Source organism: Ailuropoda melanoleuca, chromosome 16 (genome assembly GCF_002007445.2).
Source record: "Ailuropoda melanoleuca isolate Jingjing chromosome 16, ASM200744v2, whole genome shotgun sequence".
Lineage (NCBI taxonomy): Eukaryota > Metazoa > Chordata > Mammalia > Carnivora > Ursidae > Ailuropoda > Ailuropoda melanoleuca.
In genome coordinates, this window is record NC_048233.1 from 43,798,420 (window position 1) to 43,825,477 (window position 27,058).

General features: G+C 47.9%; 1 protein-coding gene across 1 annotated transcript; it reads left to right on the top strand.

Annotated features, from left to right (window-relative positions):
- The first annotated feature begins 796 nt into the window (after positions 1-796).
- On the top strand, positions 797-19,043 carry COPZ1 (COPI coat complex subunit zeta 1). The gene is made up of 9 exons (XM_011230116.3): positions 797-907; positions 11,464-11,532; positions 12,871-12,952; positions 13,563-13,654; positions 15,239-15,294; positions 16,594-16,671; positions 16,833-16,884; positions 18,081-18,119; positions 18,939-19,043. Exons 1-9 carry the CDS (start codon positions 890-892, stop codon positions 18,984-18,986), a joined length of 534 nt encoding a protein of 177 aa, XP_011228418.2. The 5' UTR covers positions 797-889; the 3' UTR covers positions 18,987-19,043.
- Positions 19,044-27,058: the final 8,015 nt, after the last annotated feature.

A 27,058-nucleotide genomic window follows, 5' to 3' on the forward strand; every position in this document is an offset into this window, starting at 1 on the left:
TCCCTGCATTCTGTAAACTTCTCTTTTCTCGTTTTGCAACAGCTTGTCCCTACTGGAAAACCGCAGACCCTGTTCCCTATACCCTTCCTTATCCTGGACCCTCTACCCCTTTGTCCCTCCTACTCTCTCCTATCTAGTCTCCAAAGCTCTAATGTCCCGTTTCATGCCTGGTCAAAGAAAATCTGCTCTAGAAATTCACTGGCTTCTTGTCCTTCCTTGGGCCCAGCAAAGCCTGGGACTCCATCTTGGGGAGATTGTTACTGTAGCAATTAACATCTGGCAGGCTTGTTTTATCCAGTTAATACGCTAGGCATCTCCTGGCTTTATTCGATGGTTGTGCAGACTTTGCGAGGATACCGAAGGGATCTCAGCGAGTCGGAGGAAAGGGCTAGCGATGTTTGTTAAAGCAACCTTGGATACCCAGGGCCTAAGGGGGGGGCTCTTGGAATGAGGATTAGGGTAGGATTTCGTCAAGAGCTGCCAGTGTTGAGGGCTAAGGAGACACAGCGCCCCCTAAAGGGAGTGCGGATTAAAGTTGCCAAATCAGACCGACGATGTCACGTGTTCTCCTCTCTGCCAATTGAAAATTAAAAATCGCTTCCTCTGTTCCCCATGGAAACAACCCCGCCCCACTGACTCTCCCGCCCCAGTCGTCTGTGAGGTTTTGGCTTTTTATTGAGTGTTTAAACTGACAATCAAATGCCCGCGCTTTCTGGCTGGACCCCTTGCTTCCTCTAAGCAAGTTAGTACACTGATTGGCCAATAGAGCAATAGCTGGTACGATATAGCCCAATAATCCTCCTCTTGGGCGGGGTCTAATGAGAACGCGGGACCAATCAGCGGCGGTGTTGCTTTTGCGGCTCCACGTCGGCACCAGCGGCGGGGCAAGATGGAGGCGCTGATTTTGGTAGGAGCCGGAGGGGCAGCCGAGATGCTGTGGTGTCCAGAGGGGCCGGGAGTTGGGGTTCAACCTGACTGGGAGGGGGTAGAAAGGGAAATTCCGGGTAATCCTCGGGGACCGAAGCTTCTGCCAGTCCCTGGAATAAGTGTGTGGCCTAGTATAGGAACCTAGGAACCAACGCCTCGGTTTAGAGTAGGAAGCTCTTCCGGGGAGAGGGCAGAATCCGTGGAAAGTTGAAGCGAGCACATGGAGTCCTTGGGATGCGTAGGCTCATAAGCGTACTGGATCGGGGTCCTTGAGGTTCCCCCTCATTCTGAGCGTTAAGGATGATAGCCTGCTTTGTCTTTCTCCAAACCTTCAAACTAGCCCCAGATTGTAAGAACAGACTGCAGGTGTTTGTCACCACAGGGTTCTCCTCATGGCTGTCACAGCTCGACTCTCTTTTGATAATAACGTTACATTTCTTCCAAAAATGGTTTTCCTTTTACTTCGGTCTCATGTTAATCCCCCTTATGTAGGTTTGTCATGGTGAATGTATTCCGTCAAAGTTCTGGAATACCGGATAGAGTTAGCATGGATTATAAAATATTTTTCCAGACTCCTTGTTTTGTTCTTTTTTTCTCCCTGCTAAGACTTTAGGAATTCTTAGTGCAGGATCTGGGATGCTAAGTCTCCCTCTGGTTTTATGAGAATATTGGTGGCTAAGGGAGTGTTTTAGATTCCTTGCCCATATTATCCCTTTTGCTTGTTAAAACAAATAAAATACTTATTACTCCTTCTTTAGAACTGGACTAGAGGATTTCTCTCTCAAGTGCTCTGTTGTGCAATTTGGGATGTTACTGTGTATGTGTGTATAGGAATTTAGCTCCCAGCCTCCTTCCTTGATTGAGTTGAATTCCATGCTTTTTCCAAAGACATTTTCTTGTATCTTTTCCTTCAGCTCTAGTATATGTGCACATCCAGATTTTCATCAGGTAAAAGAGAATAACAGGTTTGATTTCTTTTCTTAAAAAATGGCAAAGATAGGGATAATTCCTTCTCATCGTATGGATTGGTCAAGTCTAGGCAGCAAGCTTAAAATCTGAGGGTTTTCTATTGTTTAATTTTTAATTTTTTAAAAGTAATCTCTACACCTAGTGTGGGGCTCAGACTTGTGACTCAGAGATCGCAGGCTCCACCAAGTAAGCCAGCCAGACACCCCCTGAGTAGTTTTTTTGTTATGTTTTGTCAGAGAGAGAAGTACAAGCAGGGAGAGTGGCAGGTAGAGGGAGAAGCAGGATCATGACTTGAGCTGAAGGTAGATGCTTAACTGACTGAACCACCCAGGTGTCCCACCCCCTGAGTAGTTTTTAATAAGATGTTTTCTGTACCAGGCAGTTAGCCTATATTCTTAACCAGTTAACAGACTAGGATAAATTCCAGGGAGTTGGTTCCTTTGGAAGTTTTTAGGAGCTTTTACAATGCTCTCTACATCTCTTTACAAGGGAGCCTGCTTAGAGGTGTAGGACTGAGGGACATGATACTTGGGGAGCCCTCTTAGTGAGGGATCTGTGTGTAGTGGTGAGTTGAAGGAGGTATATGTGAAAGTCTCCCGCTCATTTTTTAGTCTCTGCTTCCTCAGTGAAGTCTATTTCAATCTGCTTCTTCCTTATATCCATTTTGATCTGTACCTAAGATGCCACTTTCACAGATTCCTGCTGAACTGGTCAGGTACCCCTAAACTTCGCTTTTAAAACCGTACTGATTCTTTGTCATGAGAAATCTATGTAATGGGGTTAGGGGAAACCAAATTACAGGAAAAAGGGATTGCTCAAGGAAGCACATGTCAAAATGAGGGTTAAATTTTGATTCCTCATCCTCCCAGACTAAGTCTTATGTTACTGTAGGTTTTCTCATCATGGACTTTCTACCTCTTCAGTATGCGGAATTGTACTTTTTTTTTTTTTTTTAAAGATTTTATTTATTTATTTGACAGAGACAGCCAGCGAGAGAGGGAACACAAGCAGGGGGAGTGGGAGAGGAAGAAGCAGGCTCCTAGCGGAGGAGCCTTATGTGGGGCTTGATCCCAGAGCACCGGGATCCTGCCCTGAGCCGAAGGCAGACGCTTAACGACTGCGCCACCCAGGCGCCCCAGAATTGTACTTTTAAACATCAGTTATATAAAGCTTTTGTTGGGGACAAAGTACTAACAGGTATCAATACGTGTGCTGGTCTCCAGAGTTCTTATGATATTAAACTAGTATTTTCCTTCCTCTGTGTCAGCTCTTTCCAGCATTTTTTTTGAGGGGGGCTCTTTACAATCTCATTATATTTTGGGCCCCCAAATAAGAATTTGTATATCTTTCTCACCATTCCAGCCTTTTCTCAGGCAAAGTTCTAGGAGAGAATTAAACCCTAAGGCATTCATTAATATAATGAATCAACTTCTCTGTATCCACAATGGTACTAGTTTGTACCATCCTTGGGAGAAACTAAAAAAAAAAAAACAACAGTCATTTAAATAGTTTTCAGTGTTCAGTGCTTCAGATGAGGAACCCTAGTTGAGAATCAGGTGATACTTCCTAAATTTTTATTTCTCTCTACCCTCACAAACTGGCCCATGAAATTTAGCCCCATCGGATTCAGAATCACCTTCCTGCATTGGTCCTTTTTCACCTTATCCCCTCCTCTGTTTACTCAGCAGCGTCTGATTACTTAAATTGCCGTCTTCGTTGTGAAAAGTATGAGGAATTCCTGGATCTTACCTTAGCTCTCTACTGAACTAGAGTTTACTGTACCATGATAATATTGAACGGACCACTCCTTAAAGAGGGCAGACACCTTCTAAAGTTCTTGTCGGATTCCTCCTTTCACATTTCTGTTTCCTGGTTTGGCTGGACCTCTGAAGAAATCTGATCAAAGTATATTCTTCTAACCTCACCTCTACAAGGCACACAGCCATAGGATATTGAGAAGAAGGGAAGGGTAATCTAGAGGGGGTCAAGAAGAAACATCTGCCGAAGTTTGATCTGAGTATGGGAATTTCTGAATACCAGTAGTTTCCCTTCATTTAGGTACTTTACAGTGGGTCACATTTCTTTCCTGAATTAAGTAATCTGGCTCTAGGTTTTGAGCAGATTTGTCTAATCTTTCTCAGGTCCTCTTGTAGTCTCTAAGGAAAGAGACCCTTTCATCGCTTTCCCTTCCCCGTGCTTTGTAGTGCTCCCAGCGTGCGTCTTTGGACTCAGCTTCCTCTCTCCTGCTGTTTCCTGCCGGGCTCTCCCTTTCTTAGCTGTGAATGGAGAGGGATCTCTGCAGGTCACCATTCTCCATTAATAACCAATGAAATCTTAAAGATAATGACGTATCTCCCCTTCCTCCTTTCCCCCGTTACCTTTTTTTTCTGAAAGTTGAATTACTTTAGCAGTCTAGATCCTTAAATCTTTCCTCATAGGTTTCATTTTTCCTAATCCTCTCTAGATTAACTGTTTTTCCATTGTTTTTCCGACTAGACTTAATTCTATCCTTTCTCTCCCCTTAGTAAACGTTTTTTATTCTAAAACAATGACCAAATCCCAAATTCTAAGCCTCATTCAAAAATCAGGGCATCCAGAGTGCACAAGAGTATGCGTATATATGAAACTATGCAGAATACATCAATGACTTAAAGGTTGATATTGCTCTGTGGCCTTCGCTTCCTGAATCATCTTAATGGGGCTTTTGTTAAATTCCTTTGGCACTAACAGTAGAGGTACTTGGCCTAAATGCCCCCTCCCCCTGCTCTGGGCAAAGGTATCAATTACATTAAGCCCCCAAAGCACTCCCATCTCGTTCCTGGCAGTCCCTTGTGCCCCTCTCCCAGCTGCGTCCTTGCTGGTGCCTGGCCCCTCCATTTCGTTAGGAGAAGCAATCTCCTCGTTCCTGCACTGTGGAAATATATTTCTCAGCTAGGGCGCGAGCAGTGCCAGCACTGCCCCCGGTGAGGTCCCTGGCAGCCATAAAAATTTTTATTGTGATTATGTTGGTGTCGGGGTGTCCATCTGGGTTATTGCACACCTAGTTTAATTGATTGAAGTTTAATTTATTGACACTTCAAATTAAATGATCAGAATAAACTGTGCTGTTACTCTGGCCGGCTTGTTTTAATGGTTGATTGCTGGAAGCAGACCTCGGCTTGAACTAAAACCCCCAAAGAGCAATTGACGCTGCTTCTAACTCTCTCCATGTCTTGCCCTCCAAGAAGACCTCGTTATAGATTTCCGACGCATTTATATATATTTTTTCCCTCTCCTTCACAGTGGTGGGAAAGAGTTGGTCCCTGGCAAGGTATAAATTATATCAAAGGTCTAGGGGAGCTGTCACACGGTCAAAAGAGGAGGAGGGGGTCTCCATGTGAAGAAAGCCAGATCTTTGAGAAGCCAGGTCTTCCCTGTGAGGCAGAGGATGAATGCAATTATCCAGATATTTGAGGGACCCTAGTGGCAGATTTAGGGTCTTTTTCATCTAGATATTTGCTACTGTTTTTTACTCCATTGACACGAGTTGATTAGAGTTAGGATATTGACAAGACAACTAGTTATGGAAAGGAAAGGGAAACCCGAGAAGCAAATAAAGGATTGAACAGGAGTAAAGAATCATTGCCTACCTATCCACTTATAGCAGAGTAATTAGAAAGACAGGGCAGAGTGCCCTCAAGCAGCTGACGAAAATGGACTAGGAGATTGAGTCCGTGCACAATATAAGATGCTGGTACTGGCAAAGGCCCTCTCATTCTGTCTTGCCTTTCTCTCAGATAGGACAATTAGAGGAGTTCTCTTATCTTTAGATTTCCTAGCTTTCGTTTTCTGGTGTTTGACCACGTCCATCTCTTCAGAAGTCTTTCCTGTGTCACCTAAGTCTCAGGCTGCAGGTGAAGTGTGTGTCTCCCTATCTGGCTGTTTAGTTTTCACACTGTCAAGGCGGATATCCCCACCTACTGTCACAGGTTTGGATAGCTCTACCGATTTTCTTCAACTCCTTTTCTATTATTTGTGGACCTGTTAGAGGGAGACAGAGTGGAGCAGAGGATAGCAGTTACTCCTCGGGATGTGATTTTAAATTTTGGGTTGGTAGACTGAAAGATGAACACAGAGGCTGTCAACTCATTCTCTTAGACTATGGGGCAGCGGGGGGTGGGTTCGGATAGCATGAAACATCATAACCAAGGACTTGGCAGAAATAGATCTAGTTCCATTTGATATTTCCCCTTACTGACTGGTATTTAAATGAGAGCTCTTGGATTACCGAACTGGGAAGGCAGGAAGTTCTAATGTTGCTCTCAGGCCTTGGGTGTGGAGTACTCTGATTTCTGCTTGTTCAACTCCTCTCTCTTTCCAGTGCTGCTTGCTTTATCCTGCATTTCTGTAGTTCTTTCACTTTCCTAAGAGTTGGAAAATTGACTATGTGGCCCCTGGGGAAAAATTCTACAGATAGACTTTCTGGAAAAAAAAATTAAAAAAAAAAAAAAAAAGTTCTGGGCCCAGTGTGGGGCTCAAACTCACAACCCTGAAACCAAGAGTTGTGTGCTCAACCGGCTGAGCCAGCCAGGCACCAGGCCTTCTGAATATTAAGAGAGGACCTGAGATTTTGCATTCCTGAAGAGTGTGGTCTTGGTTACCTTTGTCCTTCCTGTCTCACAGCCACCAAATTTAGTCATTGAAAGGTGTTGACCTTTGCTCGCCCTGCTGGCTGCGTTAGTTTTCTCAATCATATTCATTAATTTATGAAGGCCACACACATATTTATTGAAATCATTATTTGGTGCCAGGCAGAGGAGAGGGGGTGATTTACAAAAGTATCACTCATTTCCCCTTTTTTTCCTCCTCTCTCCACACCATCTTATTATCCTCCCAGTATCATATTTAATTCTAACTGAGCTCCTTGAAATCATAAATTTGTGAATGTATGTTTTTTCTGGGAACGGGGTCCATAGATTTCATCAGCTTACCAAAGAGGTCTTCTGTAACTTAAGGTATTAATAACTTTAACTGATCTGGATCAGGCCTCTCATTTCTCTGATGAAGAAGCAGAGTCCTACAGAAAGGTAGAACTTGAATTAATGGCTGATCCAGATTATAATAAAGGATTTTAGGAGTTTAGAAACATTTTCTCCTGTAGCCTGTGAGTTCTTAGTAGTGACTGTGCTTTCACATTTTGTATCTGTGTCAGATGGGAAGATTCTTCCTAGGTCTCTTCCTGACATCACTTTCTTCCTTCCTAAGATTTGTGTTCAGTTCCCTCTTTATAGCCAGTATTTGGTCTCACGGCATCTGGGTTATGTTCCGTGGTACCTGTGGCTCCTCGTCTTTCCTGACTTGTGCTCGAATCTAAGCAAACCCTTGGGTAGTGTATAAAAAGTATGCTTCCTTGTCAAATCCTTGAGTTAATTCTTTTCGTTTGAAGTCCCTAGGCTGGTGGCTGGCAAATTGGAACCCTCAACCCCAGAGGAGCTTTTCATTTTGAAGAAGTTGGCACAGAGGGGCCCTTGGGTGGCTCAGTCATTAAGCGTCTGTCTTCGGCTCAGGGTTGATCCCAGGATCCTGGGATCGAGCCCCACATCGGGCTCCCTGCTCCGCTGGGAGCCTGCTTCTTCCTCTCCCACTCCCCCTGCCTTGTGTTCCCTCTCTCGCTGGCTGTCTCTCTCTCTGTCAAATAAATAAATAAAATCTTAAAAAAAAAAAAAAGTTGGCACAGAATCAGGGAGCAAAATACCTGCTTAGCTATGTGGAGCTGGGAGTGGTATCTAGGAATTTTTCCTTCTAGTTTATACTGGTTTGGTTTTACTTTATAAATAGGGTTGAGGGAAGAGCATCTTGTTTCTTGTTGTTCAGAACCTGTTGCCGAGCCAGGGTACTACTTTTGGCATGGCCATAAAGATTTCTTTATAAGTGGAAAATGAAGAACTTTCTAGGAATCTCAACCGGATTCTTACTTGTGCCCTTTCAGCTCTGTGGCTAACATCCTCTAAGTCCACAAAGGCTTCTTGGTCGTGTCCCCTCTCCCCCATGAATTAAATAAAGTAGCCAGTCTTAGCCCTCAAATATCCTGTCTGCCTGCTGCAAAGACTTACCCCCCCCAACACCCAGTCCTCTTCTGGTGGCATGCCATGATCTTATCCCAGAGTTCCCTCTTACTGTATACATTGTGAACTGACTTCTTTCAGTGCTTTTTCAGAGCCCATCTCCCCTACTTTGACTTACAAGACACAGAAATAGAGAGCTTTTATCCAGAGCTGCCTTTTTAGTATTTTTGCTGACTATAATCATGAGGAAGTGCTGCAGGTCATTCGAAGGCCCACAGGGGGCAGCACTAGGAATGACTTCCCCCACTAGTCCCCTCTGTGCTGGGGGCGGGGGTACTGGGAGATGATGTTTTTCACCAGGCTTCAGAAAGCTCTCTGATTGAGATCAAAGACTCCTTTGCAGCAGGCTACTTGCTTGTTCGGTGTTGTTTCAGCTCCCCTGAGGAGCCCAGTCTAGTTTTCTTGATAATAAAAATATTCAAGAAAATCTGTCTGAGCCACCCAACCTCCCACAAACCAGTCTGCCTACATATCATTTCCAGGCACTATTAGCATTTGAGGTGAAGTTCTGTTATACACTCAGGCTGTGGCTCTCTGAAAGTCAGTGCATCACAGAACTTTGTCTCGAAAGCTTTCTAGCAGCTACACATTCGGGAGTGGGGGGCAAGAATAGACCTTTTAAATCCTTTGAACATGGCCCTAAGCTTGTAGGGTCTTTTTCAGTAATCAGCATTTAATGTCTTACAAGGTCAAGCCTAGTCTGTTGTCCAGGAGGCTCATTTCTCAATAGCTGGGAGTTATTTATAAACTTGCCCTTTGCAAAAACTTAAGATGAAATTACATTATCAGTAATGGCTTCTGGGGCCTTTAAACTGGCTGGTTTTATGGTATGAGAGGAACTCTTGGCCTCCCCACTCCTGAGAGGTAAAGGCCCCGGCTGAAGTGGAACCGGCTGTAGTCAGAATGTGGCAGGAGAAGTAAAGGAGAAGCTGCTGGCTCCAGCTGTAGCAGAATGGAGAATTAAAACAGCATTTAGACTCATGCCTAAATTCTTGGCTTTATTTAGTATGGTTATCCCTTTGGAAGCTTGAAATGAGCAGCCTTTTCTCTAGTGCCTTCTTACCTCTTTCAGAGCTGTAGTAAGTCAGATCTGGTCTTCTCCTTGCCTTCCTTTGCCTGTCTTTTATCCTTTCCAGTAAGATCCACTTCCTATTTTGGGGGTTTCCTTGATAACATCTCCTAGGAAGCCAGTGAGAAAAGCTAGGAGCGGGACCCAGGGATCTGTTTCTTTCTTTGCCAGCAATTTTAGGCACTCATTCCCTGTTGGCCACAAAGGGCATTGTTTCTCTCCTAGTTGGCCGGTGGCTATAAGGGTTTTTCTTTTCTTTGGGATCCATCTTATTCTTTCTAGGGATGCCAGGCTCTATGGCTGCAAGAACCAGTTACCTATTGCCAGACCAATGCCTAGTTTAAACCATTAGGAAACTCTCCAAGGTTCCTGTGAATGTGGAGAGAGGAACAGAGCCAAAGATTTCCAGGGAAAAGGTTGTAGAAAAAATGATGTCTTCTAAATTTCCTTCCCTGTGGGCTTCTTTTCCTCTATTAAGGAAACTCTTTCCCATTGGTGTCTCCCTTTTGGTGAATGCTATAGAATTGAGTCTGCTTTATGGGAAGATCTTTCTGTGGGGTATAGGAGTTAGGAAACCTTCTCTATTTGTGACCTTTTAGATGATATTCTAGGGGACTTCCTTTCACTAGACACAGAGTTCTTTAGTTCGAGACGGAGTATTTATTCCAGGGAGTAATGTGTATAGGGCCGGGCATCTCTAAGAAGTGTTTATCAGAGGAGAGATAAGTTGGTAGTAATATCACCCAAAATGGCCACACCAGAACATCGGCCTATATTTGGAAGTCTAATTATAAGAGGGTCCCCTAGATGCTTACTGGTTCAAGAAATTTTACTTTATTCTCAAACTTCATTAATTCTCATAATCTATTCAAATACTGAGAGTTTAGTGTGTGTCACACATTGTTCAGGACACTTGGAATAAATCAGTGAACAAAACACAAAAATTGCTGTTCTCAAGAATTCGAGTGGGGAAAGCTTACATTCTTCATCACCCTGTTGTCAGAAGACTGGGTTCCCTTTACTCTCATTCTTAACTCCCTGAGGTGTAGGGTTGGTTCTTTGCAGGGAACCATAAGCCTCCTGGAGCCTCATGGGACAGTTTACCTTTGTAGAGGTTGCAGTTTCTGGATCCTTGGCAATAATTCTTTCATCCTCACTCTTGGGTCTTTACTAAACACATGCTTGGAGATTATATTTAGCCCCTCTCAGGACTGCGGGTTTCCTAAGTAAGGCCAGGAAAGGGAGGCAGCAAAGCAACAGCCCTTTCTCATAGCACGGGGGAGAGATATCAGTGGTAAGTAATGCTGATTAGAAATTCAAGGGACGTGAGGGGCACCAACTTGCTCAGGTGGTAGAACATGTGACTCTTGATCTTGGGGCTGTGAGTACATTGGGCATGGAGCCTACTTAAAAAAAAGAAATTCAAGGGATGGGGGCCTGCAGACACCTTCCATACACATAACACTGCCTCCCTTTCCTTCCTCTTCGTCTCCTGGTTAGCTGGTTCCCCAGAAGTTGCGGGAGTAAAGGAGCTTTTGTAGAGTGATACGTTTTGCAGTTGTTTGAGTGTAACCATTAAGACTGAGGCTTTGGTTCCTTGATGAGAGCCATTATCCTCAAAATTTGATTTTGGGTAGTGAAAGAACACTCCCCTTCTGCTCATTATATCCAGGCCCCAGGCTTCTCAGATCCTCTTCTTACTACTTCTTAATTCCCCCAAATTCAGATTGGTTTATGTCTTGGGAAGTTAAGTGGTAGTGGTTGGGGGTATAGTAGAAGAATTGGGAGCGCAGGGGAAGTCTTGGAAGATGGATGTCTCACTGGGCTGCATTCAGAACTGGTGTGTCTGTGAGCATGAGTGTGTGCACACGCATGCGTGCTCATTTCCCCCTGTTCAGTGTGGGTGGGTGGTTTAGGGAAGGCTTGCTTTATGCTTCTGCATTGGGACTGCAGAAACTTCCAAGTACACTAGGGCATTCAACCCTATTTTCAGATAGCCTCGTGCAGTGCCTATTAATTAATCTGGTCACATTTGATACCTACCTGTGCATGGGAGACCAGGGAGGGAGAGTAATTTGGAAAATAACTGTAGCATAATATTTGGAAATAACAGCATGACCTACCTTGATTAAATCCTCTGTAAGTCTGGCTCAGAGAAACTGTTTCTCTGATGCTGCTTTGGAGTCCTTTGTTGAAATGCCCCTTCCCTCAATTCAGTTCATTCACCACTTGATCATTCTCAGTGGGAATTACCTAAATCTAACCAGGATGGGCTGGGGGACATACGGAGGCACCTCTGTATCCCCTTGCAGGCCCAGTGGGACTAGGGGAAGGTGTCTAGTTTGCCAGTGGTGGCAGGAGCCTTCAGGACTGAGTATGTTCATATCTCTTCAGGAACCCTCCCTGTATACTGTCAAAGCCATCCTGATTCTGGACAATGATGGAGATCGACTTTTTGCCAAGGTGAGATTCCCTTTGAAATTCATTTAGGGGCAAGACAAAGACTTACTCTGAAATTTGGATCTTGGGACTGCCCCTATTATCTCATATAACCTGATACTATAATTTTGAGAATTCTTCCATTTTCCTGTGCCAACTCCAGATAAAAACCAAACTGCTTCGGTATCTTAGTTGCCCTGCTTCCATACTTGCCTCCCACAGATTTTGACCTCCTTTATTGTCAGCATCAGAGCAGGGAAAAGCTTGGGAACCTTGGTTCCCGAACAATACAGTGCCTGGGTGTGAGAAGCAGGCTGCCCGTGCCCATCACTCCTGTCCCTTTTCCTTCTGCCTTGTCACCCTGCCTGGGTTTTTCCAGGGAATTCTGCATTTCCAGGATTCCAGCCCTAGGTCTGCAGTCACCACCAAGCTTGTACCTCCTGACATCCCCCGTGTGATGTTTCAAACTTTGGATCTAGAAAGAGAGGAGAAAGGACATCCCTCTTCTCTCCCTCCATATTCTCCCCCTCCTGTGGAAATTTTTTCTGTCCCTGGTGTATTAACTCCGGGCGAGCACAGCATAAATCAATCAGCAGGTAGAGATTAGTTTAGAATTCACCAGCTGTTCCTCCCTGTAATTGGATGTAACTATGCAGGACACCTTTTGAAACAGTTATCCAGTTACTAAATGCCAGACCTGTCATAGGTCTTCAGCTGACTGCGACGGATTAGCCCCTAAAGAGCAGAGCGATTTAGCAGCTGTATCCGCACCCCGTGCCAGGGAGAGCTTGGGAGTGGGCTCAGCAATGTGCTAGATTGTCTCCTGCTTCTTTCAGTTTGCAGAAAAGAGAGCTGAGGTATGAGAGAGATTGGGTAGGGTTTGCCTTTCTTTAGAGGAGGTGTATGCAGCCTCCCCCCATTCCTCAGCTTCATACTGTGAGGGAGGGTCTGAAGTGCTCTGTGCTTCCAGTGCTTTGCATGTTCCCTAGCGCTGCTCCCGGACATGGACATGGGGTAGCTACTAGGGAGCGCTCGATGAGCGTGGTCTCGAGATTGCTGGCCTAGAATGCAGACGGGCACAGCTTCATCATAGGGCATGTAGGCCTCTGTCCCTACAGTCTTAGAAATGTGAGGTGGGCATGCTTAGAGCAGGGTCTTTAAAAGGATTTTTTGTCTTTTTTTGTACTCGCTTGCTCACTGACCATTCCCTACCTCCATAGCTCTTCCTTCTTCATGTCAGTATTTTTCCCTCACCCCATGCCTTGAAGGAGAGAAATCCAAGATCCAGGGCAAAACACAGACACTAATCATTCTGGGCTCCCAGCTCTAATGACCCAACTCATCTCCTTTCTTTCTGACCAGTACTATGACGACACCTACCCCAGCGTCAAGGAGCAAAAGGCCTTTGAGAAGAACATTTTCAACAAGACCCATCGGACTGACAGTAGGTCATTTTCCTTCCACTGCTCCCTGTGTTGGGGGAACCATGGTGGGCAGGGGGTGGCAGCAGGACTGCAGAGAAAGGATAAAATGACTGCCTTTTTTTCTTTTTTCCTCCTCCCCTCATATAATAAACTCTTCAGAATGTAATGGGGAGGTGAGTGTACCTCACGCGGGAATACCGTGCTGGAAGGTTGGCTGTTAGCTACCTGTCTAGTCCCTGGATTTATGAGCCTCACTTGACAAATTTAACTGCAGCTCTGCTTATTGTACCGCATCCATTAGGGCAGGTAAATGGAAGTCTGTAAAGGTGACCGCTCTGCATTTTCACCTCCGAAGGATCGACTAGTATCCTGTCTCATATACAAGGAGGGAAATAAGAGTAGTTGGTGGGAAGGTGGTTAGAGGAGAAGATACATTTTGATTTCCCCAAGTGTACTTCCCTTGTTCTGCTACCACCCAGAAAGAAAAAGCAGGTCATCTTTGGTCTTTGGGGGTTATTATGACCTACCTTACTTTAGCCCGAACAGCTGGATGCCAGGAGTTCATAGTAACTCCCATCCTACTTTCTTAATCTCAGGCCACCCACTGTTTCCACCTTCCCCTCCCCCCAGGTGAAATTGCCCTCTTGGAAGGCCTGACAGTGGTATACAAAAGCAGTATCGATCTCTATTTCTATGTGATTGGCAGCTCCTATGAAAATGAGGTGAGAATCCCACCCTTTTTTGCTATCTCTGATCCCACTTTCTAAACCATGGGCAAGACATAGTTACTGGTTCTGGACCCTATGAGTGCCACGTCCCTCTGGCTCCTGACTGGGCTAATGAAGTTGTCAGAGATCCCCGCTGACCTCACAAACATGGCCTAGTAAGCAAATCAACCTAGAGTGGAAGTTTTCCCTAATTGCTCTTTTTCTTTTTGATTTTTTAATGTTTTATTTATTTAAGTGATCTCTACACCCAGCGTATGGCTCAAACTCAAAACCCCGAGATCAAGAGTTGCATGGTCCTCTGACTGAGCCAGCCAGGTGCCCCCCCCAGTTGCTCTTGCTCTTTTATCTCCATGTAGGAGACACCACATATATTTTAATACATACTAACATATCAGTGGCCTTCCCTGCATAGAGTTTTTAAAGATGTATTCCTTTTTTTTTTTTTTTTTTTAAAGATTTTATTGAGAAAGAGAGTATGCGCACACATGCACAAGCTGGGGTGGTGGCAGGGGGTGGGCAGGGGCAGAGGGAGAGGGAGAGAGAATCTCCAGTAGACCCTGTGCTGAGTGTGGAGCCTGACACAGGGCTTGATCTGACGACCCTGAAATCATGACCTGAGCCAAAATTGAGAGTCAAACACTTAACTGACTGAGCCACCCAGGCATCCCTTAAAGATGGATTTCTGAGGTTTGGTCAAGGTTGGGGGGATGCTTGCTTCTGCTATGAAGGGTCCACACTTGACTGAGTTTGGGTCAGTTAGCCAACATTTGGGGTCATGTTGAAGCCATACATTCTGAATGGATCAACTTGAGAAGACTGTGGGTATAGTCCTAACCTGCTTCCTATGCCCAGGAAAAGCTACTTACCTCAGGTAGCAACGTCTAGGAGAGTAGATAAGTAAAAATAAGCCCCTATATAATTTGAAGCAAAAGTAGAAGTTTGAGAAAATCAATTCTTCCGAAACTCTTATTACCTTAAGTGCTTTGTAAGGTACGTTGTTATCTAAATCTTACAGCACTTTTGTGAGTTGTGGGCATTAGTGCCTTTATTTTATAGATGAGGAAACCAAACCATGAGGAAAGATATGAAATTACTTGCATATGACCACTGTTGAACTATAGACGTGGCAGTTTCATATGGTTCAACCTAATAACTTTTCCAGGGTCACACATCTAGAAATGGCTCAGCTGGGATTTAGCCCAAATCTATCTGACGCCAAAGGCCATGCTCTTTCCACTAACCCTCTGACCTTAGCTATTGTTTGGTATTAATGATTTCTTTACCTAAGATATCAGGTAACACATATACAGTTGGCAAAGATATGTAGAGGACTGTGATGGGAAAATTTGAACAGTCGGGTCAAAGAGAGACCTCAAATTGTGAGATTGTGTAGCAGAATTTATTTCTGTGAGAAACCACAGGTCCTCTTCCTGTTTTGCTCTTACTTCCACCTTAGGCTTTTTTTCCTTTGTGAAAGCCTGTGTCTTTTGATGCTTAATGAATTAGCGGGCTTGTTGTTCAGGTAGCAGTTTTCAGGGCCTTGAACCTTATCCGTCTGCTGCTTCTGTCTCCCAACAGCTGATGCTCATGGCTGTTCTGAATTGCCTCTTTGACTCATTGAGCCAGATGCTGAGGTGAGCAGGCCATTCTTGACATCTGTTTGGGAGAGAAAGTCACTATTCATCAGGCCCAGGGGCTTGTGGGGGAATTAGCAGAGGCTCCAGGGAATTGATTTACCTTGAGAAGTTAGGCTAATTATTTCAGAGAAATTCACATTGATGAGGAGGACTGGATGGAAAGTATGTCCCTCCTGTGGGATAATTCTCCTAAGAAGGGGGACTGGGAGGGAGCAATGTCTCTCTACTCTCTTATTACCCAGTGGCTCTGTGAGAATTCTGAGCACCATTAAGGTGCTTTCGTAGACTTCATTAGAAGGTAGGGAAAAGGCAAGCATAGGGAAATGTCCCAGATGTAACATTAGTACCTTGGGAATGGAGGCAACACTCCCAGTTTTTAACTTTAGCCCTTAGATTTTCCCTTCTTTAGAACAGGAAGAATATGCCATTTACCCTCTCTTCCCTTTCCACCTCCCCAGCAGCCCTCTGTTCCCACATAGATGGGCAACAGAAAAGATATAAGATACTTTTCCTGAAAACATCCAGGAGTCTGAACTTCATTCCCCCAGCAGCTCCCAAGTGAACCCAGTACAGACAGCCATCCGCCATCCGGAGCAGAACAGCAGGCGCTCTCAGCCCCACAAGATCAGCAGGGCGAATGGCTCAGATTTCATCAGGAAGGGGTTGATTTATTTCTTAGCCAGGTGAATGAATAGACTTCATTTCGGTGATCTCGTGAAAGAGTCAAACTGACGGATGTGACTGGCCACATGCACAACCACCGGATCTAAGGCTGGTGGTTGAGGGCCCTGGCTGTTTCCAGCCCCCTAGTTGGGCTTCTTTTCAAGGCCTGAGAAGAGCTGGTGAGGGAGGGGGAGGAGGGGGGAGCGGAGAGAGGCTTAGAAGGTTTGTCAGAGCTTAAGTGCAAATAGAGTTTGCACTCAACTCCTCTCCACGTCCTGCCACCTCCAGACTGAGTTTAGCTGTTCATGTCCTTTGTCGCACCCCCCGAGCTCAGTGTTTATGAGCAACGTCACAGTGGGTAGGGAAGAAACTAGCTCTGCGTGCGTAATCAACTCTTGAATAGTCAGAAATTGCCTGTATTTTTTGAATCTCTTTCCTGACATTCCTGATCCTTACTTAGCAACTAAGAGTAAGAAGAGGGTTAGAGTGGATAAGCCAACAAGTTCTTATTTCCCTTTTAGTCTGTGTGGTGGGTGGAGAGAATTGGTATAGTTTTGAGTCCCCAGCTCAGGCAATGTCCTAGGATTCCTTTTATGCACAGGCTGGTTTTTTTCTCTTCTTTTGGGGACTCAGGAAAAATGTAGAAAAGCGAGCTCTGCTGGAGAACATGGAGGGGCTGTTCTTGGCTGTGGATGAAATCGTAGATGGAGGGTGAGTTTTCTGATCTGCCTGGACCTCCTTGGATTTGGGGTGAGGGGGTGGTGTAATTGCCTCTATCCTAGGCGAGTGGCCTGAGTGACCAGAGTATCCCCACAATGAATGAGTTTGTCTTTGAGGACAGAGTGAATGATGGTTTCTTCTTGTCTTCTTAGGGTGATCTTAGAGAGCGATCCCCAGCAAGTGGTACACCGGGTGGCATTAAGGGTAAGCAGGAGTGTGCTCCCCTACATCCCCCACCTGCTCACCTTCCAGGGCCAGACCTGTTAATGCCTCTAAAGGTCAGGGCTTAGAGAATCCATACAGCCTTCCCCTTTCCTTTCAAGTTCTCATTGTCTCAAAGAGGGGAGCAGAAGGGGCATATTTTTGCCCCTCCCCTGGTACCTAGCATCCCATATAGTCTTTGCACAGAGGGAACATTTAATACATACTTAATTGAATCAAAGATGAATAAAAGAAACTTCAATAGTAATGGTTCTGAAACTATAAAGGAACTTGAGGTTGACTTATACTTCCTTTGGGGATGGATTCCAATCAGGTGAGTCAGGAGAGTGGCTTCCTTGTCTTAAAGTCTGAGGACAGCACCTCTCTGTCAGGAAGCATTTATTTGCCAGAACCTCAGTCCTCTTTTGGTGGTAGTAATATCAGAAAGGGGCCTCTGAGTTAACCGTAGAAGCCTCCAAGTCTGCTAGGGAGATCATGGTGGGTATGGAGAGAGCCCACCAGCAAATGGTGGGGTGCATAGATGTTTAAGCAAAGCAAATCTCCCCATTCATAGCATGTCCCAGCTCTGACCTCCACAGAGTGAAGGCTGACAGTGTCGGGTAATGGGAAATCTTCTCCCTTAACTGCCGTGGGCTCCATTTGCATAGTTTAATCTTCTCCTCTAACATATGTCTCTATGTGGCAAGAGAGAGGGTCCCCCCTCCACCCACTCCCGCCTTCCCCTTCTCAGGCTGCTGTTGCAGCAGTTTATTTCTTCAAATTAACATGCTGTCGTTACCCATCAGGCCTTGCGGGATCCATTAAATTACCCCTGGCTCCCCCTCATCCTTTCCCTAGTGATATTGATATTCAGGGAAGGTCTTCTCTGACTAGGGAATCAGGTCCCCCACCCCCAAGTTGAGGATCAGATAACCTGCTGATTACTTGGAATGGAATAAATCTTTTAAGAAGTCCTCCTGCCTTAAAACGGAGGATGGATGAAATCACCCTTTTCTGCTCACAGTCCCTCTGGCCAAGAAAACTGTGGCTGTACTACCTAGAAGGGACTGAGAAGTCAGGCATCTGCCTTTTGCTTCAGTTTAAAGGACCAGACCACCTTTTCCTTCTCCACTACTGACTTCAGTGAGGTCTTGCTCCAGCTTTCTCCCGTGTTAAATGCTTCTCTGTCCGTGTCATAGGGTGAAGATGTCCCCCTTACGGAGCAGACCGTGTCTCAGGTATGACTCTCTCTTTTCTTCCTCTCCAGATGGACTGGGCCACTAAAGAGGCTAGAACAGCATTCCACCCTAGCCCAAGTTGGAATGAGTCTAGAGACTGAAGGCACATGTTTCTTGGCTCCCTCTTATTCCAGAGAACCGGGGACTCATACAGCCAAACACTCCCTACCCACCCAACTCCTGTCCCACATTCCTGTGAGCAGTGGCTGTCAGCCTTGCTCTGTACCCTTCAAACCCTCCCTGCCTGATTCCTCATTCAGTGATTTATTCCCCAGCAGAGGCTTGCCTTAAGCAGATGGTCTGTGTGTGTGTGCACACGCATACACGCACGCACACACACACTCTCTCTCTCTCTCTCCTCTTATTATTCAAATGAGGGCTAAGCTGGAAATGCATATTCTAGAATAAGCAGGGTTTGCAGATCCATCCTGCTACTTTGCGGATAGATAGTCTACCTGATGTGGGAGGCAAGGGAGGGATTCTGTTTTCTACCTACTTGGAATTCTCACCAAGAAGTCCGTCTGGATGTGGTAACCCCTCCTTTCTAACATATGTCCAGTAACCCCCAGTTTTTTTCTTTCCTCCCAGGTATACCTCTTCTCTCTTCATCCCCCCAGTGGATTTGAATTTTTTTGGAATTTCCCAAACTGACAGTCCTCTAGGGCCTTAGAGAGCTTCTTCCCATCCCTCTACCCTTGGGGATTTTGTATTTGCCATTCTTCTAAGGACAGGGAAGGCAAGTGAGGGGAAGGAGAGCCCCAGTCTCTGTCCTTGCCCTGCCACCATCCGGCCCCTCAACTGCTGCCCTTGTCCCTGCAGGTGCTGCAGTCAGCCAAAGAACAGATCAAGTGGTCACTCCTTCGGTGAAGACCTCACTGTTCCTGGCTCCTCACCCCCTCAAAAAATCCACACGTCTGCTGTGACTTCTCATCCAGTCCCCCAACTGATGCTCTCAGGGTCATCTCGGGGATCACAAAGGATCCTTAAATCTCCATTCTGTCTGTGATTGCTCCCCCAAACCTCCATGTATGCTTCCTATTCTTTCTCACTTTTTTTGTGGTCTGGGAGTAAAGCTCCCAGCAGGTTCTAAAGGCAGGGTAGGGGAAGCACCCTCTTCCTTTTTACAACGGATTATGCTCTCATGCTCTCCTATCCCCCATATTTTCTTCTCAACTTCTGTGCCCTTTGCTGCAGTTACACTTGAGATCAAAGCAGGAGAAAGAATGTGCTGAGTGTTTTCCTGCCTTTGCCTTTACTGGGCCTTCATCCCAACAGCCCATATGTTAGCGAGGGGAGGGAGAGAGAGAATTCTTTTCTATAGGGTGAGTGGGGGTGGCATATCCAGTCTCAGCCACAGCCCCACTTACTGGCCTCAGCATTTCCTCCCATGCCTTCTTACTGCCCTGTCCTCTAGCCTTGGAAAAAAGATTGGGAACAGCTAATGGGCAGGGGACAGAGTGGAAGAAGCAGGGATTTAAATTTTATTGGATAGGGCTTATAAAATTCTGTATTTCAGTCACAGCTGCATTCTTTACCCTGATCCTGGCTTATAGCTTCAAAACCGCTGTGGTTTGTGAGTGTTCATTGTAGGAGTGTCCGTCTCCTGGTCCACTGCCTTGACTCTCCACCTTCTCTACCCATGGGATCTTTGCCTGGCTTGTCCTTGCTGTGCCCTGGAGCAAAGCCAGTCCCTGAACTAAAACCCCATTTTAGTCTTGGGAAGAAGAGTTTTTGCTCAGAACTGGGGAGGGGGTGGGATTTATGACTTGGGCCTCTGGGCTCTGTCCCCTTTGCTCCCCCACATGCATTTCACTCCTCTGCCTTGGGTCTGCAATCTCTGCCGCTGAACCCTGTCTTCTCTCTGCCTCAGCCTTACATCCAGGCAGTAGGTCTGGGCTCTTTCCCTCCCTAGGTCGCTGAGAGAGGTGCCTTTCTTCAGAAAACCTTTGGGATTTGGATTTCCCCAGGAAGATTGAGGTTGGAACACCCACTCTTGGGTCTGATCTTTCCCCTTGACCCAAAACTTCCCACAAAAATGTCTCAAAAAAACCTTCCTGAGACTTAAGCCTTCTGTCCCACCCACTAACTGCCAGTTCTCCAAGATTGAAGTGGGGTGAATAACTGGGCATATTTGAGGGGGCATTTTTGTGTCAGAGATGTATGGAGTCAGGAGATCGCCACCTTCATATACTGCTTTGTGCAAAGAGGAATAAAACAGATTTCTTTTTCCAAACTGCCTTTGTGTGATGTTTCTGTTCCTCTTCCTCTCTTTTTGGCAGCTGCTTCTATTCCTCCAGTGCCCCCCATCACTCCCCATCTTATAATATTTCTTCCCTCCTACCTCAGAGACTCCCCAGCATTCCACCCCCCATCCCTAATTTACGGGGCTGTTTGCCTCCTTGGCATCTCTCCGTCCCCTCGCCTGGAAATTGGCGCCAGGGGTGGGGTGGGGTGGGGGTGGTATTTTCTCAGTGGGAGTCCCAGGGAACTGACTGCTCCCCCCACCACCCCCAAAGCCAGCTGCCTGCTCCCGCCTCAGCCATTAGTAACCCGGAGACGCGCACCTGCGTGGGGGCTCTCCTCAGCCCCTGCTCCCTTCCTGCACCTCCCACTCCTGCTCTGAAACGGCGCTGAGCGGGTTATTTATCGGAGCCAGCGCTGCTCCAGAAGGTCAGGACGGTGGTGTAAATAACCTCTTCTCGCCATTTCCCCGTCCCTCCCCAGCCTGCTCCCCTCCCCCTCCTGCACCTTTATTCGCACAAATGAATGTGGCTGGGCTGGCGCAGAGCCTGGCCCTGCATCTTAATGGGGCGGTGAGCTCACAAGATGGATTTAGCTGGGGGTTTTATGGTTGCCGCGGCGACAGGAGAATGCTTTGGTTTTCCTTCCCCCTTCCTCTGCAGGATTTTAAGGAGGGGGGAGTGTGGGTAGCCCTCCTCTGCACTGCAGTTTTGAAGGGTCTCCTTCTCAGTCACCTCTACAGCTCATAAGATGGGCCTGCAATTCCTGGAGTAAGCGGGAGAGACCACATTAGCACCTCAGGAAAGGATGAGGGAAGGAAGGTAATGGGAGTGGGAAGAGCCTGTCCAGCACCAAGACATGAGACCGAGTTGTCCAGCCTTGCCTGCTGTATGAGAACCTGGCAATTAAGCTCAGAGCAGCTGTGGGGCCCCTCTGCCCGGAACCCCCTCAGCAGGTAGAAAAAAAAGAAAATGCTTGGGTTATCACCCTTGCAGTCCACTGAAAGTTGGGCTACAGGGGTCGGGGGAGGGCTAGGTATCTTTGTTTTTGCCTGTCTGAGAGGGGGAAGAAGCAGTCTGCAGGCTTACTGTCTGCTGACCACTCAGCATTGACCCTGGTTGGGGAGGGCATGTGAATGAGAGAGTGGAGGAGGGGGGGGCTTTGCTGACCAGTGACCGTGTGGAAAATGGAGCTCTAACCAGTTCTCAAACTTGAAATTCTCTGAGCTTGCTTTCCCAGCCTGGCCTGGTTGAACTTTTCCTGCCTTCTCGTTTCCCATGAAGAACGGAACTCTGGTGCCCTGGCCTATCCAGTCTTGGCCAGCAATTTTCTTTCAGGACTGTGAGCAAACCCTTCTCCAGCACTGACTAAAGCAGAGACTGGGGAGCAGGGTCTGATTATTTCCCTCCATTGGTCTCCGTCTGATTCTGGGCCTCTGGGTCTCTGTAAGCTTTTCCCTCTTCCCCAGGGGGCCCTGGGAAGCCCCTCCTCCCCTCTCCCCCTTCCTCCCCTTTGGCTGGGAAAGTGACTGCAGCCTGAACAGTGCCAGACACCTGCCTGCCAGATGTGGCGATTCGCCATTCTTCTTTCCCCCTCCCCAAATGTCTATCCTTTACCCACCCCACTGAGCTCAGGCAGAGCGAGCCCCCCCACTGGGTGATTTAGTGCTGCAGCCCCTCTTCCTCAAGAGCCCCCCTCCACCTCGTCTCCCTCCCCCTGGTGCCCAGGCCCCCCCTTTTTTCTACCGTGTCCTGCAGATGGCTTCCTGGTACAGCCCCCTCCTACCCCACCCTGGGGTGCTAGCATGTATAAGCCCCAGCTCCTGGGCTGGAGAATGAATGGGTGAGGCGGAGGTGATTGGCCTCTCTTTCACCCATGGGAGAGTACATCAGCAGGGCTGAGGACAGTGGCAGCCAGAGCTGATGTCATTTGGGCTGGTGGTGAAGGGAGGTGTTAGGGGAGGAGGAGGGGAGTGGGGAGGGAACCAGCACTCCAAGACTGCAGAGGAGAAAGAGGTCTGCGAGACCTTAGGTAGGCGAGAGAGCCCAGAACTGTGGCTGCCTGGTGGACATCACATCTTTGTTTCTCTGGCTGGGTCTCCCTATCCTGTTGCTGGATCTATGTCTCACTGTGACTCAGTAGATGCCCCTCAGCTCCTCCCATTCAGACTGACCCAAACTACACTTAAAGGGAACCTTTAGTTCTTACCCTCCTCTCCGTAGTGTTTGCTCTTCTGTTTCTTTTCTCTCCTCCATCCTTCCATCTTTTCTCCCTTAGTTGAGCCTCTCTTCTGGTCATATGGCTTCCCTGTCCCCCCTTCCCATCCCATATCATAACACACAATATGGTCCCAGACCTCCCACCAAAGCAGGGCCTCATGCAGAGCCTCTTTTTTCCTTCCCATCACTCTGAGGCTCTGGGGTGGCAGTTGAGGTACCAAGGAATTGTTGGGCTGAAGAACAGCAGAGGCAGGACAGATGGAGAGTCCAAGGAAATGGGGTGGGGGGGAGTAAGATAGAGAAGCCCAGTGAGAGAGAGAAAGTGACTGAGAGACAAAGAGGCCGAGGCTGACAGATAGCAGAAAGCCAGCATAACGAACTGGGAGAGTAAGAGAAACTGACACAAGAAAAGAGCAGCAAGCCTGGGAACAGGAAAGAATGGAGAGACGGAGATGGGAAAGTCACAGCAAGAGAAGGCAGCTGGGGAGGGGCCAGCCCAGGGGCAGCCTGGCTCTCCTGGGCTCCCTCATACTGATGGGCCATAAATCTTGGATGTGTACATGCATGTGTGTCTGTCTGTCTGAGTGTGTGCGTGCACAGCACATATGTGTAGGGGTCTGGTGGGGATAAGTCTGATTCTCACAATATTCTCATTCACCCATTTCTTTCAGCAGCTTCCTTCCTTGAGGCACCCCACACCAACCCCCATCTCCCAGTATTGCTGATTTCCCAGGGGTCATTCCCAAGGTACTTCCACACAGTAAGAATCCTGGCTTGCTTACTCGGAATGCTGGCCTGCTGGAATGTGCAGTCAGGATCTGTAGAATCAAGAGGCCCCATCCCCTCGCTGCCCACCCCCAGTGCCTGCTCACCAGCTGCTCCTGTCCATCTTTTCCTCCCACTTTCCTTGTGTCTGTCCCCCCTCCACCCTCCATGCTGACCCCTCCCCCAGCCTCTGACCCCCAGCCGCCTGGGGCCCCAGGTTGGAGGGGGAGACAAAGACAGGATTTATCATCAGGACAGAGAAGCAGCCAGAGACCAGGGCTGAGGGCAATGGCTGACCTCCCTGAGATGGGAGGGAGTGCTTGGCCAGATGCTGGGAGGCTGGAAGCCTGGGTTCCAATGGCTGTGGCTCACAACATCCAACTTTTCTCACTCCAACCTTGCTCTCTCCCTAGTCCCTGAAGACTTAGGAAACAGAGAGAGCATGGCCTCAAGGTGATCTTAGGCCTCTGAAGTAAAACCTGGGAAGAGGGAAGAGAGGGTCTTTCTCTTATGGATACTGAGGAGGATTTGGAAACCAGGGAGCAATCAGGCAGCAGTTGTTTCCAGGACTAGAAAGGAGTTCAGGTTTAGCCCTGCAACAGATGAGATAGAAAGGGACTTCCTCTAACATAGAAGGACTTCTCCAGAATAGGCCTTGACTGCCAGTAGAGAGAGAGAAATGTCATTATGGGTCTGAAAGACTTACTTGAAAGTAAAGAAAGTCATGGAACTCCCCAAGGGTTATTAACTCCAACCCTTCTGAGAAGGCCTTCCTCCCTGAGATCCCCAACTAAGGGGCCTCCTAAGAGGTATGAGGAGCAGCTGGACCCTGCCGTTACAATAAATAGACTACTGGCCCGAAATTGTCTCTACTCAGCAGGCAGGGTATTTGGTCAAGGAGAGGGAACAGTATGATCCAGGAGTTTCCGAGAAACCAAACCATGTATCGTTCTGTGGACAGCTCCTGCAGCTTCCCCAACTGCCCTTGGAGGCCCACTAACCCCTCTAGCATCTCAGTGTGTCAGAGGGCTGGACAAACCCGACTCTGAAGCTCTCACACTCATTCCAGCTCCTGCCGCCCAACATCCTACTTCCTGCCTTTACTGTCCTGGGAGAAGGCCGCTAGAGTTACCTCCAAGTGAAAAGAGGTGGAAGGTGGAAGGAAGAGAAACTGAGGCAATAGGGAGCTTCCAGCCTACTGGCCTCTCACCACAATCCCACCAACCCACTCCCATCCAGTATTTGGTGGCGGAGTCCTTGTGGTTTCCTTCTACAAGCTGAAATTACTACCTCAGTTCCTGATGGAAAGTCAAACATTGGAAATTTTAGGGGAAAGGGGTCATGGATTGGGAGAGGACAAAGGAATTGGGGTGGAGGATGGCACAGGTTAAGGAAAAAACAGGAAAAGGGAAAAGAGCATCTCGTTTTTCCTCGCTCCCCCTTCCCCCAATTGAGAAGGCAGATTTACAGCCTTGGTTTGGTGTTGGGGGGGGGTGAGCATAAGGAAGACAGATCTGCAGTTCTGCCCTCTGAGTGTCTGGGTACTTAGCTTTAACTCCCCCATTAGCATCAATCCCCATCTTGCTGCCCATCCGTCTTCTGACATCAGCTCCTTCCCCTCTGAAAGCCCAGGCTTCCTGACCCTAAGTGGCTCTTAAAGGGCCAGTCTAGACCCTTCTCTCCCTCCCTTCTCGCACTCCAGGCAGCAGAGTCTGGTGTGTGTGCTTGCATTCATGCACTATGGCTATCCTTGCTAAAGCCATAGTGAATGGAGGGCACAGTGTGTGGGGAAGGGGGCAGCTCTTCTCCAGCTCTCTCTGTTCTCTTTAGACACCCCACCCCCGCCATCCCACTGACCCCTATCTTTGTTCACTACCCAAGCCCAGAGCCAGTCCTCTGACTGGGGTGGGGGTCACAAACACATGGTTCTGGGAGCTGAGGGCTGCAGATGGCATGTGGATCACAGGACAGATCCTCTCCCTCATTTCCTGGAGGCCCAGGGCAGGGAGTATCAAGAACTACTGGCTGTTTTTAATTCTCAGCCAGCAGTGGGGGTGGACAGGTTGGGGGCTGAGACTCCTAGGAGATGCCCTGAGCCCCACATTCCTAGCCTCCTTTCCCAGGGACCCAGGTCGTGGTCTGGGGGGGGGGTGGGGGATTTCAAATCTTGCTCTCCCAATGAGGGAGGTGACATGCCAGCCAGAGAAACCTGCCTCTGAATTTCCTGGCTCCTCGCCCCTATTTCTCAGCAACTGAACTTAGGGGGGCAGAGGGGAAACTGTCTTCTCCCCATTTCTCTCCATCTTCTGCAGAAATGCTGTAACTGCACTCCAGGGGCTATAAGAATGCCAGGATACTTGGAAAGTTCCTCCCCCATCTGCCTTCAATCCTTTCTGCTGCAAAGATCTGCAGTCCTCTGAGGGGCTCTCCAGGGTAGTCAAACCCCCTTCCTGATATCTGAAACCCATTCCCCACCTCCCTCAGCGCTCCCTTCTCTGGCTGAGGATGAGAGGGAACTGGTGGGTGGGGGCCTTGGGAAACTGGCCACGCTAAAAATAGGAGCCCCCAGCTGCACCCCCCAACCATGGCCCCTTATTTATCACCTTCCAAACCTCACTCTCAAAGAAGCATAAATATTCCTAATTCCTGAAGGCCAGCCCTGAACTCATAAATTTAACTGGGGAGGTGGGCGAGGGGGAGGAGTGAGGTGTGGGGAGAGGGGAGCCCACCGCAGCCTTGAAGTGGAACACGCAGGGGGGAGGGGCGGACTTGCCCCCACGCAGGCGCCCGTGGGTCTTCGAGAGGAGGAGCAGGCGTCATTCCTCTCAGTAGTTCCTCTGGGCATTGGTCTTTTCTCACTACGCGCCCCCACCCCAACCTTAGTTCTGTCTTCTCCATTAGTTCTCCATCCTTCTTCCCCTTTCCTTCGCCCTTACTTTCCAGTTCTCCTTCCTTGCCCCTGTCTCACGTCTATTGCGCCTCTGCTCCTCTAAGCCCCTTCCTCTTCAGAGCCATTGTCTGAAGGGAAATTTCAGTCTCTTATGCAGTCTGGATAGTGAGGTTTGAAAAGAAGTCTCCCAGTTCCCGGATCTCCCCCGCTTCAGCCCGTTTGCCCCTTCAAATGCGCCCTGTCTTTTCAGTCTCTCCTTTCTTCTCCTCAGATCCCCTTCTTCCCGTCCCTCAGTCTCCCCTTTCTCCCCAGCCTTCGTTTTTTGCCGTCACCCCCTTTGATCCCGTTTCCCCTTCGCTCCTCAGTTCATTCTCTCTCCCTCTTCAATCTTCTCTCCCTACTCTACTGTCACCCCACTCCTACCCCTCAGATCTCCCCCGCCCATGTTTACCCCTCCAGCTCCCATCCTCTGTTTCGGATCCCCCGCCCCGCCACCCCAATTCTCCTCCCGAGGGATGAAAAAGAAGGGAGGAGGGGGCTTGAGAAACAGGTACAGTGAGTGCGGTTCCTTGAAGGGAGGGAGAGAAAGGAGAAAGCAGGGGAGAGGGAGAAGGAAGCGGTGGCGAGGGGAGGGGCATCCTCACTCCCCAGCGGCGCCCCCCTTCCCCGCCGCCGCTGAGCCGTAAATCAGCGCCAAGGCTGTTTGGCCAATGGTAGAGTGACTCGTAAATCGGCCTGTCAAGCTCAGCCAATGAGAGGAGGCGTTAAATCAAGTCCTGTCAGCGTTTGGCCAATGAGAAGCCCTGGGCTGACCATAAATCTGG

Coding starts and splice junctions, on each gene's coding strand:
- COPZ1 (XM_011230116.3), top strand. Junction 12,953..13,562: donor CAAGACCCATCGGACTGACA/GTAGGTCATTTT, acceptor CCCTCCCCCCAG/GTGAAATTGCCCTCTTGGAA. Junction 18,120..18,938: donor CGGAGCAGACCGTGTCTCAG/GTATGACTCTCT, acceptor TTGTCCCTGCAG/GTGCTGCAGTCAGCCAAAGA.